The 13,713-nt window shown below is 33.6% G+C and overlaps 1 protein-coding gene across 1 annotated transcript in view; it reads right to left on the bottom strand.

The window, feature by feature from the left end:
• Positions 1-3,111: 3,111 nt before the first annotated feature.
• The window catches only part of LOC141461742 (uncharacterized), a 129,704-nt gene continuing 119,102 nt past the window's right edge, over positions 3,112-13,713 (bottom strand). The window contains exons 3-6 of the mRNA XM_074143036.1: positions 6,847-7,086; positions 5,089-5,361; positions 4,530-4,738; positions 3,112-3,518 (exon numbers count right to left, since the gene is read on the bottom strand). Of these exons, the coding sequence (XP_073999137.1) occupies positions 4,706-4,738; positions 5,089-5,361; positions 6,847-7,086 (546 nt within the window). The 3' untranslated portion in view covers positions 3,112-3,518; positions 4,530-4,705. The remainder of the gene's footprint in view (positions 3,519-4,529; positions 4,739-5,088; positions 5,362-6,846; positions 7,087-13,713) is intronic.

Below are 13,713 nucleotides of genomic sequence, written 5' to 3'. Positions count from 1 at the left end.
AATCTTATTTTCTGATATCCCAGTACCTAGAATGGAAGAACATACTTCAAATATACTCAAGAGGTATTAGATTAGTGGCCTTAAAGGCCTACGCCACCGCGATCCAATGGATGTATTGTGGCTCCCACCCCTCTAGAGTTCGCCCTTTAAACCCTACGTTTAATGAGACTCTTAATTATGGAGAGCGGCTCCTAGGTAAAGCTCTCAAAGCCTTGGTTTTTTCTCCCTGAGGAGTAACATCCTTAGCTCCTCAGACAAGACCCTCGCACTGACACAACACATTCAATGCCGTTTCCCTCTAGAAGGATACTCTATCAGATTTTTTTTTTTTTTAACTAATGAACGAACACCCTCGGGAAGGTCATTCCGCACAGAGCGTTGCAGATTACGGGAGACTACTGTTTGGAGTGCTCAGCTGCTGCTGACTCAGTAACAGCGCGTGTATTAACTAGGTAGAAGTAGCATCCATCTACCGTCAGTGCAGACATATAAGTAGGAGATTCCGATAAGAAAGGTACTTTCTCTGTCGGTTGTTAAAATTGAGCTTAGTGATTAGGAGATACAACAGGCTGTGAAGTACTTCTGCTTTAGCTCTCTCCAGAGTCCTCTTTATCGTTTTCCGAAATTTCCTCAATTTGGCTAATCAAAAATCCATCACGAGCTTATTTCATTAACCGAAATAACAAAAAATGGATGAAATCTTAAACACATATTTTCTTTAATTTGTCAAACCTCGAGAGATATAGGATGACACTGTACTAAGATCGTTCTCGGGGCCTTCGGCCAGTCCAATTTCAGTTAGTAAAACATGTCACAACTCAGATCTTGGGGGAGTTCCATTCCCGTCACTTATGTTAACTAATATACTATCTGAAAAGAACTGATAAACCAAATGTATTTTAATGGGCTGAGTCTTGCTTTTCCGCAATGATTGGAAATAGTACGCAAATAGGGACAGGACCACTGGTAAAACTGCAAACGCATATCTGGTTACTAGATCTTCTTCAGAGATTTTAACCAGCATAGCACATTCCACGAGAAAAATCTTAGCTTTTTAGTGTATTAACTTCTCATTTCACTCGATACGAAAAAAAGCCCTTTACAGATAGGAGGAACTCACTCAACCTATTACTTAGGATTTCTTTTAAAAGCATGCTTGAATTTACTATAACTATTTATGCATTAAGAGATAATAAGTTTGAGAATACAATAAATACCTTCTGTTTGAGAATATAATAAATACATTCTGTTATTACAAAAAATACATCAAAATAATAACTAAAGAAATTAAAGAAATAATATGTGCGTGACACACAAATAACATTCTCAAAATTGAATGACTATGTTTTTTTCTTAATGTTTTGAGTGCAGTAATGAAAATATACAATATTTACACCTTACATTCTTTTAATTAGTTTCAAACCGCTGTTTGCTTGCTAGCTACATATTTTAAGAAATTATTTCTGACGAAGTATTGTCATAAAACAATTTTTATTTCTTCTTCTAAACTTTATATTTTTGAGCACTTACATACTTTGTTTTGAAAAACCAAAAAAAACATATATATTTTTTGTATTTTTAAATACCATTAACTTGGAGGAATTTGAAAATTGTTATTGAAAGATTTCTGAAGTATTTTTTGTTTACTTTCTCTTTCTTACAGCTTATTAAGAAAAAGTGTCTAACAAAAATTATCTGAGTTATGAGTAGTCATAAAACTCACAAACAATTCAAATTTAAGGACAGAAATAAGGTAAGTCAAAAATCGGGCAAACCAAAAATATTCACTGAAATACTACAAATCCATTTTTGTTAATTTTCAGAAGTGTGTAACTACAAACATGTTTCTAGGTTGTGTAAACATTAAGTTATTGGCAATCCTATTAAATCAGGGAAAAAAGGTATTAAAGAGAAGGAGAATTCATGAGCTGGTTTCGTACTTTTCTCAAAATTGAAAATTTTAAACAATTTTACTAATTGCAGTAACAGAAAATCAAGTGAGTGAATTTTACTCCAGATTTTTGTATTTTCTACAAAGGACTGACATTAAATTTATATGTTGTATTTGTATTTTTTGTTTTTGCTTTACATTATATACAAGAAATATCGCAAGTTCCACTTTTATTTTAGTTTGTTTTAAATAAAAATCCCCGAATTAAAAAAAAAAATTGGAACTTCTGTGGACGCCCATGTTTAAACATTTATACACTTTCATTTGTTTTAATTACATTAATTGTTACATTAATAATAATTGCAATAATTTGTTTTTATGACATTATTATTATTAATATATATTATTTTAAACTAAAATTAAATATATCTAGACTAATTATTTTATGAAGGTGATATTTTTCTCTTTTTTAATTTATTTAAAGATATGTACGTCTATCTTTTTTATTTGTGATATGTATCTTTTATCAAGAAGAACCAGTAATCTAATTTTTTAAGTTCGTATGATTGAGAGTGTCCTATCAAATTTGTTTTATTTTTTATTTAAACCAGAAAAGCTCCACTCGGATGTAATTGAAACAATGGAACATCTATCTCATTTGTGACATTATTTACTATGCTTTGAAGAGAGACTCTAGAGAATAGCAAATTTTTTTGCATTATTGTTCTGTCAAAATTTAAGGGGGGAATTCAAGAGTCAATATTTTTTATTGACAACGTATTTTTTTTTTTTCACATCACTAGCAGGTCTCGGTAACCCAACTTTCTTTTAAACCTTTTACATATGGTTCGTCCTAAACACAAAGGTGGGATGATCTTGCAGCAGTATCTTGAAGCGCCTCTAGCAAAATAAAACGGATTTTAGACTCACTTGTTTCCCTTGTGGCCCTATAATTTATACCGTAACTATTCACAATTTTGGGGTATCACAAACTTCAGTTCAAAGCAAGCAATAAACAAAGAGATAATTATTAAATAACAAAGATGTTCCATTTATTTACCTCATCCACCAGAGTATAGTATTAGAATTATGCATTCCTTTATTTTTTAAACGCATTATTAACTTTATTATCTATAATAAATTTGCAAGTACATTGAATTACATTAAAATACTTAATAAAATGACAACAGAGAATGGGGGGCATCCAAATATTTTTAAAATTCTTTCCAATTATATTTATTTACATTTTTTATTTTCTTTTAAAATGTTTACTACAATAATTTTTTGAACATATACCCTTTGCATAATTGACAGGAAAATCTAGTTAGTCCAAGCATTTTATTAAATATTTATACATATATCTGCATATACGTAAATATTCACAGATATTTAAACAATGAAGGTTCAATTTTTGTTGTACATTTACGTGTTATTTTAAAATTTTGAAAATTGTGTCTAGCCATAATTATTAGTTTTATTAAATATTTAATTTTATATATATAGCTAGTATTCAACTTTTCTCCTTAAATAAAATAGAATAGCACGAATAATCAGTGAATTGAAGGGGGAGCAGTGGTAAAGTCCTCAAAAGGCCTGCTCAGATCCAAATGATCTTGGAAATAATCTCCTGAAAACGAAGTTAAAATTAATTAATAAGGAAATGAAAAATTAATACTAGTAAAAATGAATTTGTATCTAAGCGTTTGCTTGTATAAATGGTGTACTTATTGCTCACAAAGTGCCAAGCTTTTTTGGTTTTAAATTTAACAAACATGTTGCAGAGATTTTATGGCATTGAAACTTATATTTACCTGTTTCTTCTTTAATACCAAGAATCTATAAAATATTACCGGAAAGTAAAGGGTCAGTAACACGGTATCTATCTAATTTCAGCTGCTTCTCCAATTTCTGGCAGTAGTGACCTTATTTCCCTAAAACGCTAATATTTAATAAGATGAAAAAATAAATGCGGCGTTTCAGTCGTGATACATTTATTCTGCCGAGCTTTCGACCTAGGGCTAGTTTACAAAGTAATATTTTACATTACAGGGTTGGTGTGTCTTCTTCTTGTCTGTTCATGGACTGAGTGTGATCGGTCTGTGTGTCCGATGTAAAATATTACTTTGTAAAGTAGCCCTGAAGATGACCTAGTCCCTAGGTCGAAAGCTTGGCAGAATAAATGTATCACGATTGAAACGCCGCATTTATTTTTTCATCCTATTCAAACTATGAATCAGTCACCAAAAATAATGAATAGCTTATATTTAATTTATACCTCGTCATTCAGCAAAAAGAATCCTCATTTACCTTTTTAACGATCGACTACTTTGCCATTTAGGGTTTGCAAGCTCTTGAGAATGCTGCAGAATTTTCCGCGATAAGGTGTGGCTGGCTAACTTTAGAGAAAACCACGAGGACATTTGGCCACATTTTCGCCGTATCGGACTAGTTGGTGAATTGACTCAAAGGGCTAGCTCATAGGATAAGCCTGAGAGTTCGGCACTTCGGGGGGAAAAAACGTATCTTTTTTTCAAAAGATTTAACGGGAAAAAGTCAAACGCATTTTGGTTGCTACAAACGAATACATTTAAAGTAATTTTTTGCAGACAAATACAATAAACTTTAAACATTCATTTACCTCATTTCAGGTTGAGATATAGACAGGGAAAATGCCTATTTATCAGTCTGATTTAAGTCGATATACCTAGACCATGTGTTGAGCGGCAATAAACAATATACAGAATTCAAATTGTTCTCAGTACGCAGCCTTGCATTTCCACATGTGATCTCATTGAACGGTGCATCTTCTTCACGTCACCATGCCCACTGACTTTGTCCTTCCATAATCTGCAACAGGATATAAATGAGTATAATAGAGAAGCATAAAGAGAAGCTATGCCACACCCTTTCACTTTCTGAAGATGGATGAAAAAAAAAACCGCTTAGGGTGTATAAAATAAAGGTATGCTTTGATGGATAAAAAAAATCTTGCACTTCATATAATTCATAATATCAACATTGTTTTATTGAATTTTTAGATCTCCCAAAATTTATGTTAATGCTCAACGCACATATAATTAATTCCTTTAGTTTCCAAAACAGTATTTCATTCATAACAAAGATGTATCCCCTCCTACTCTTGCAATCAAAAACAACTTTCTGATGAAACAAAATTTATTTTCGTACTTAAAACTTACCGAATTTGTGTCAGGATATCTTTGTTTATATTTATGCGTTGTTAATTGAGATGCTGGATAGATATAATCGTCCATGTATTTATAAGTAGCTGGTACCAAAATGTCTGGAAAAGCAACGATTCCTTTATTTTGCACACCAAGTGATTGTATAGATCTTTCGCTATGTAAATTGGACTCGGCAGGGACCGCCGGCTTGTCATTCATCCTCCCATACTGCACCTTGTCCATGTCCTTCATGTCTCCTCTGTCTGCTTGCTCAGACAGCCGTTGTTCCTAAAAAAAAAAAAAAATATTTAATCACTAATCACACTGTGTCAATTATCTTGGGAAAAGTATAAGCTATTCAATAACAATGTTACATAACAATGTTTCAGGCTGGGCTACATACCCATACCACACTATCATGCTCGATTTCAAAAGACTCTTAATTTAAACAAATTGGAAGATTTATAAATCAGAACAAATGTTCCAAATTTGTGCCAAACGAAATCTGTTCAACCATGTGTTCGTTCTAACCAATCCTACATTCCACTAAAATCAAAACAACAGAAGACAGTTTGTAACTTGTCCAGTTAGTAACTGCAAAATTTCGCTAGATGGCGTGGGCTGTACCAGTAACTAGTGGTCTGCACAGTCCGTGCATCTGCTCTAAGTAAAATTTCTACTACCTCCTACCGACAAGTGTAACTCAAGAAACTATTACTACCATTTTATGTACTATTTTGCACATGTTTTTCATATTTAAATTGCGAAATTAAAAAGTAATTTCTACATAGTCTGTCATAGAAATTAGACTAGGAGAATTCATATTTAAGGTATTTTTTAAATTTCTTCTGGCCAATTATTTTCTGTTTAAAATAAGTGATTTATTTATTTTATTGTATCCAATGAGTTTTTTTTTTTTTTTTTTACAGCTTCCATTCTTACACACTAGCAAGAACATTTAAAAGGGAAGGGATTAGCTATGAGGTTAGCATACTGGACTCCCACGCGGAGGTCCCGGGTTCGAATCCAGCAGCTGACCCTTAGATTTTCTCTTCCTAGGAGCTTCTTACAGCTCACTGTCCGGTGATGGACAGTGTTGTCTGTAACGAGAGAACACTGTCCGGAGGCCGGCAGCGCACTGGAAAAAGCTCCGGGCGCTAATGACCCCAGCTGTTGATGCGCCAAAAAAAAAAAAAAAAAAAAAAAAAAAAAAAAAAAAAAGAAAAAAAAAAAAAAAAAAAAAAAAAGAACATTTAAATCGGACAAATTTTGTTGATTTTTCTTTTATTTCGAATTAAGTATGGAATTTTAGTGTACATAATCGATGCTATTTTCGAAAACAAAAAAATTATGAGGGAGCTACAGAGTAAGAACATTCAACTTGCAGCCACTGCAATATGTGGCATGCATGCCTCCTCACAAGTTCCAGAGTTCCAGCTTTTGACTAGCTAATCTTTGAACCTCTACCTATGCATTCTGATAATTATTTAATTCTAGTTACTTTATAGAAAAATATAGTTTAGATTTTAAAAAATAATTTTTCTCCTTTAGGTATTTAAATGTCCCATAAGAGAAACCATCCATGAATGGATGTAGTATGTTACAGTAGGAAGCGAAAAGGAGGAACATGAAAGAAAATTCATGTTCATACCTAGAAGCCCTCACCAGAACTGTGTATTCTGGTCAAAACCAAACTTCGAAGATTTCACATGATTCTAAGCAGAAATAATAATAATAATAATAATAATAAATAGTAATAGTAATAATAATGACCTGCAATTCTCTGGCACGTTCGCTTCTGATTAGCTCTTTTAGATGTTGAAAACTTCCAGCCTGCGAAGGATGAATTTGTAAATTCGTTAATGGAGTACCTCCTCCGCCAAATCTAAAGGACGTTTTCCTCCTTGGCACCGCTGGATGTGCGGCCGTACCGAACAGTCGAGCAACTTCCTCAAATGCTCGAACTCGTTCTGGGAAGATCTCTGGTGTTCTCAAGTAAGTACTGTGCACCACCTGGGAAATGATAATGACAATAAATAGTAATTTCATAAAAATGACAAATTATTCTCACATTAATATGGAGTAAAAACAGAATAAAATTTTAAAAAATTGGTTACTGCGTAAATTTTACCTCTTCTTGATTAAAATTTTGCCAGTGAAGGGTCATAGAAGATTGAAATGTTAACGGCATCTGGTTTAGTAGCTTTAAATCTAGTTCTAAAAGTAGAGGCTCATTAATTAATTAAGCTAAAAATATACAAAAAATATAAAATATTTAGGAAGCCAAAATTATGTCTGCCACATCTGTTAATCATAGTGATGATTATCACTTGTGTGAGGACAGCGAATGGGCAGCTGTAGCATTCAATACTCTCGCAGCACTAGTTGTAGGCACTGGCTTGGCCCTAAAGACACGTTAGCTTGTCCACTGCCTGCTTTATACTTCGGTACAGAGCAGGATAGAACTTACAGAACAGGTTGGATGGCATGGTTAGTTAGACTATCACTTGCGCCAGCAACTAGTGCAACGAGAACCAAATAAACAGTAATCCTCCGGGACGCACGGCGCCGAATGGCCGAGGCCAAGGGCCGATGAGATAGAGAGAACGCTCATTCTCCCGATGAGCATTGGGAAGAAGATAGGTTGGATAGTGTTTACTTTTAAGTAGATTGATAAGATCACAAAAGTTTGCCTAGCCTTAAAACCTTTAAAAAGGCGGTCATCGAAGTCTAAATTATATATTAACTAAGCTTGTTAAATTTTTCTGCATCTACTGCGCATATGGAGGAATGAATAAGTAAGCTATGGCTATCCTTTTTGCTGAACTGTACTTCCCGACAGTACTGGGACGCATAAAAAAGCACATGTTACCCTAACCTTTCCTACAAGGTATCAACCCTAGACCACGGAAGATTATGGGGTCCTTTAAACAGATTTCAAACATGGATGGAAGTAGTATGAAAAGGTCGGTTCAGTCAGTGTTTTGTGAGCAAAATGGGCAAGTGTATAGTCTGGGGGAAATATATGTTGTATAGAGGTTGTAGTGAAGTAGTTTATGATGGGGTGCGGGTGTCTTAAAATCTCACCCTTGGGGCTGTCTCCCCATCACTTCTCCCTAAAATTTAATTTTCCCACATTCTCCCTCCATAATGTTTACCCCTTCCCCACTATAACTTGGGTGTGGGAGGTTGACCTTGAATAATAAAAAAAATCACTAGATGGAATTGAACCTGTAAGATATTCACGACGTCATACGGTAGCGTCCCCCCTCTTGGTTCTCTCTTTGCATTGTCTTGTTGAGATGTATCCAATCAATGTGCGCTGATTCACCCCAGTGCGAGGAGAGAGTCGGTTACATCTTGCGTTCTCTCTATCTCATCTATAGATGTTCTTTAAAGTGCAAGTGTGTGAACTAGTTTTTTCATCGGCGGCTGGGGTTGCGCCTTTTTATGGTGAAGGGGTTAATGTGTTAAGATTTTTAAAGGAGGGCAGGTACGGATTGAGGATTTTTTTTTTTTTTGGTTTAGGTTAGGATTTTCTTAGGGCGCAGGCAGGGGCGACTGCGGGTTGAGGACAGCCTTTTCCTTTAATTTTTTGAAGGATAGAGTAAAGATTAGATTAATCAATCAGTGGTCAGAGTAATGTATTTTTTATTTTAAAATTATAAACATTTATTACATTCAAGCAGGTGAGGTAATGAATAGGTTATGTACAATAAAACAATTAACTTTAAAAAAAAAAATATTTTTATCATACAAAAATAAGTTCTATATATTAATAAGCTATAATAATCTTGTCGAAATCTTAAATATTCCTCAAATAGTTGTGAAATTCTTACCATCCTCAAAGTTTAATTTACATATAATGATATGGAAACTGATGATAATCATTTAAAAATAATTTATAACATTGCGAAGATTGATGGAGTCGAAAATTGATCGATTTTGTCTAATAATATCTTTTCTGTCAGTTTGAAAGGCTAAAAATTACATATTTTTAAGTTGATTTGATGTTTTTATGGCATATTATTCGTTGTTGGTCGGATATTCATGCAATTCTAAAGATCTGGCACTTTCAATTATTTGGTAAATAAATAATTTTACCTTATCTGACAAGTTAAAATGTGGTAGTTTAATAGTGATTAGGAAAAAATACAATTTTTGTATGGCTTCCACTAGTAAAGAAATCCTGCATTACGCTTTGATTATCTAAACCACAGTCATCAAATATAATTATTGAGTTAAGTTTTGCTTCTTGGAGATTAATTACTTATAATTACCAATCTTGAGGAACATGACCCATTATTTTATTTTATTATTTATATTTTGTTTGTTCCAATGACTTACTATAAATGTATAAATGTTTTAAACGTAGTACACATTTTTATGAAGAAGCAAGATCAATAATAAATTTGTTATCTCACAATTGCTTGGTCCGCAAATTTCACACCTTATACTGTAAAGGACTGTGGATTAAATGTTATTCTTCTTTAGAATCATTATTTAAAACAGGTAATTCTACATTCAGTTTCTTTAGTTTTCAGTATGAATTTCTGAAGAGATGGTTATTCAATCGTTTCAATTCATAGACTACTTCCAATGTAATGAAACTTATAACGACCTTATTTATTAAATAACATAAAAGAAAAATAACGTTACCGCTAAAATTTGGATTTTAAAGTAAATTACATATTTTCGAAGTGTACAAGACACCGAAATGTCACAGTAAATTTCTTGTAGAAAGTTAAATTTTCAATGTCTTCGATCTCTGTTTTGAAATTCATCCCAAATTCAAACGTTTATATCTCTCTTCCTTCTTTTCGGATTTTAATGAAATCTTTACCGAATCTTAGAGAATAGATAACTCTATAAATGGTATCAATAGCATTGCTCAAGTCTCAATAGTTAATGTGATATGGAAGGTTATATTTTGAAGGTTTCCATATTCGTTCAAAATTTCCAACTTAAGAGATATAAGTATCTCTTTTCGTATTTACAAGATTTCCATGAATTCTTCACCGAAATGTAGAGAAAAAATTTCTGTAAAGCTGGTATAAATCACATTTTTCTACCTGTAATAGTAAATGAGATATAGAAGGTTAAATTTTGAATGTTTTCGATCTCAGTTTTGAAATTCATCCCAAATTCAAAAGTTTATATCTCTATTCCTTCTCTTCGGATTTTAATGAAATCTTTACCGAATTGTAGAGAATAGATAGCTCTATAAATGGTATTAATAGCATTGCCCAAGTCTCAATAGTTAATATGATATGGAAGGTTATAGTTTGAAGGTTTCCCTATTCGTTCAAAATTTCCAACTCGTTTATCAGATTTTCTTGAATTCTTCACCGAAATTTAGAGAAAAGTTTTCTGTAAAGCTGGAATAAATCGCATTTTTCTACCTGTTATAGTAAATGAGATATAGAAGGTTAAATTTTCAATGTTTTCGATCTCTGTTTTGAAATTCATCCCAAATTGAAACGTTTATATCTCTTTCCCTTCTTTTCGGATTTTAATGAATTATTTACCAAATTATAGAGAAAAGATAACTTTAATAGATAACGTAGAGATATAAGAGTTGGAAATTTTGAACGAATACGGAAACTTTCAAAATATAACCTTCCATAACAATTAACTATTAAGACTTTAGCAATGCTATTGATACCGTTTATAGAGTTATCTATTCTTTACGATTCGGTAAAGATTTTATTAAAAGTCGAAAAGAAGGAAGAGTGATATAAACGTTTGTATTTGGTACAAATTTCAAAACTAAGATCGAAAACATCGATCATTTAACTTTCTACATCAAATTTACTGTGACATTTCGGTGTCTTGTACACTTCGAAAATGGGTAATTTACTTCAAAATCCAAATTTTAGCGGTAACGTTATTTTTCTTTTATGAGATTTAATAAATAATGCCGTTATTATCTTTTAATACGATTCCTCTTTTTGTTGTGGTGGTGCGGATTTCAGCCTCGTCAAATTCTATGATAGGGGGTGATAGAATGGTTCTGATCGGTATGGCTTACAGCTTCGTTGAACTCGATGATTACTCGGTCATATTGGGAGGAGTTTGGATCTTGCACAATTTAGGTGCGCCAGAACCGCCATTTTCCCTCTACTAACACATTTCCAATTAAATCGTAGGGAATGTCTTCATCTTTCAGTTGAATTCCATGTAAATTTCGTATAACCAATTCGTTAGTGATGGTATTTGATTCCTTCATAAATTTCTCCGAATTCTTTAAAAATGCTTCGGCTATGTGGGAAGATTTTAGAATTAATTCTCTAAGAATTTGTTGTTAAATAAATTAGAATTTACTTGATAACACTGTATATCCAAAACAGCAGTTGTTACGGGATGCACATAGTTGATGTGGTGTATTGCCAAACAAAACTTAAAACTAAAAACTATCACACTAAAGGCTAAAAGCTAATAAAAACCTGAAATATGATATTTTGGTGATTTATTAATTTTTCCTCTTTACTGCCATCTTTTTTAAAATCATAATAATAAACAAAATACATTTTTATCAAATACAACTCAGAGGTTACAAAATCAGAAAAGGATTTCCTAAAAAATATATTATGACTAAAAGTAGCTTGTTTTTTATATGTTAATGATTTAAGTTTTGTTGGCATAACTCGGAGCGATTAAAATATTAAACAGACCTAGCTTAAGGAGAAGCTGATGTCGGAAGCCACAGGCCCTGCCAAAGCTACTTCGCTAGTGGGACGGAGTGGCTTTAGAGACCCACCAGACCTCTCTGTCCGAGCTGCCTATTGGCAGGGGGTATTTCAAAGGAAGGGTTGCATGTGTCTAATATAGGATTAGACCCAAATTTTGTGACTGCAACCAGCCGTGAGGTGTTACAATATAAAACCCTTGCTACGCGGTGCATGTCAAGTAGGGTAGTTAGTTAATTGGCATGTATCGAGCGTCTTGTTTAGTATATTAGCATAAGCATATTCGGTTCGATATATACGAGTACGTTCCGCCTCTCGTTACCAAGAGGCTGCGAAGCCTTAAGATAACCCATTGGGCGGGGGTTTACGCAATCACTTACTGAGTCCCTATCAAGCTTTAAGATTGTTGTTAGCAGGCAGTAGTCCAAATTAATGAGGCGATATTGGGAGGCCTATCAGGAAAACTGCCCAGATATGATCAGACCCCCCAAGGTCGAAAACAGTCAGAGGAAAGAGGTGAGCAGGCTAATTAAAGTAAGGCCAAAATTAACCATGACCGGGTATCCAATGAGCGAGTACTGACGCAGTTATATTTAGGAAATAAGGAAGGCCAAGCGAAGTGCCTGCCGGGCATTTCTGTCAGTGGATCATCTAATTTATCAGACCGAATTAGACCAACTACTCAGTGGCGGTCAGGGTGGTTAGAGATTGCCTACAGGGGGTTCTGTTGCCATCGCTTTTGTAGGCAATTCTGGTCGACATCCTCTTAGTTAAGTTGAAGGCGGAGAGTTTCTACTGTTTAGTTTTTGCTGATGGCGTTGTAGGAAATAATTAAAAGCAGCATTGTTTCATCCAGCAAGCGCGCTGCGCTACTGGTAAATTCATCAAATAAAGCTTCTTTCACTTCATTTGATCATTTCGCCAGGTTTCCGAATCAATGTCCTAAAAACCCTATCCATTCAACGGTACTCTATAATCTAGTTAATTAATCAACTGGGTTAGTTTGATTACTCATCTACCTGGCTTTGCTTTTATTGCTTAAAACTTCTTTCGGTTTGTTTACATTCTTTTTTAATGGAAGCTATGAGAAAAATTACTGAATATTAAATAGGAAAACGATGCTTGTAAATATTTTTAAACAATAATGGCTAATAAATAAAATGAGAAACGGTACCCGGTGAGAAGGGAATTTTCTAATGTTCAACCTTGAATGGAAAAGATGATGGTAATGATGCATTTTCGGGTTTGGTTTCTTACTTATCCAACAGGGTGAACCAGTAAGTATTGTCCACAGGTCTACTGTGTGTAGTACATCTAAAGTGGAGTTCAATGACGTATTGGCCAACTTCATATTTTCCACTGTTCTTGAGTGACGTCACTTTAATTTTTTTTTCTAAAATCATTATTTTTTTTCAATAAAAATGTTATTACTCAAAAAGTTTTAATCTGAATTCGATTCTGATGACACGGTTAGAAAGACAGATAAATTTTCTAAAAACTGATACCATTTCGAAGCATAAGTTATTCTCCAAACAGCCTCAATCTTCCTCCGAATGCTGGAAAAATAAAAGTAATCGAAATTTTTAAGAAAACTCATTAGGCTCTTACGTGAACATTATCAGACCTAGGTGGTGGCACTTTTTATAAAAGTTTCCTTGTTTAATGGGCTTTCAAACGGTATATCATTTTCCAGGATTCCTTTTATCTTCGTATGAGAAATTACGTTTGTTTTACAAGAAAACGTGTTCACGAGCACCCAACAGTGGGAAATATGAAGTTGGTCTTTGAAGTCCACTTTAGATGTACTACACACAGTAGGCCTATAGACAATACTTACTGGTTCACCCTGTATATTCATTCTCATTCTCCTTCTTTGTCTTCTGACTTCACTTCTGTTCCTGTTGTGGTTGCTGAAAATGATTCGGTACAAATATTATCTTCAACAGAGAAT

The sequence above is a fragment of the Rhodnius prolixus genome, unplaced genomic scaffold (genome assembly GCF_049639745.1).
Source record: "Rhodnius prolixus isolate KJV_2025 unplaced genomic scaffold, Rpr scaffold_12, whole genome shotgun sequence".
Taxonomy (NCBI): domain Eukaryota; kingdom Metazoa; phylum Arthropoda; class Insecta; order Hemiptera; family Reduviidae; genus Rhodnius; species Rhodnius prolixus.
This window is presented reverse-complemented; position numbering and strand designations above follow the sequence as displayed.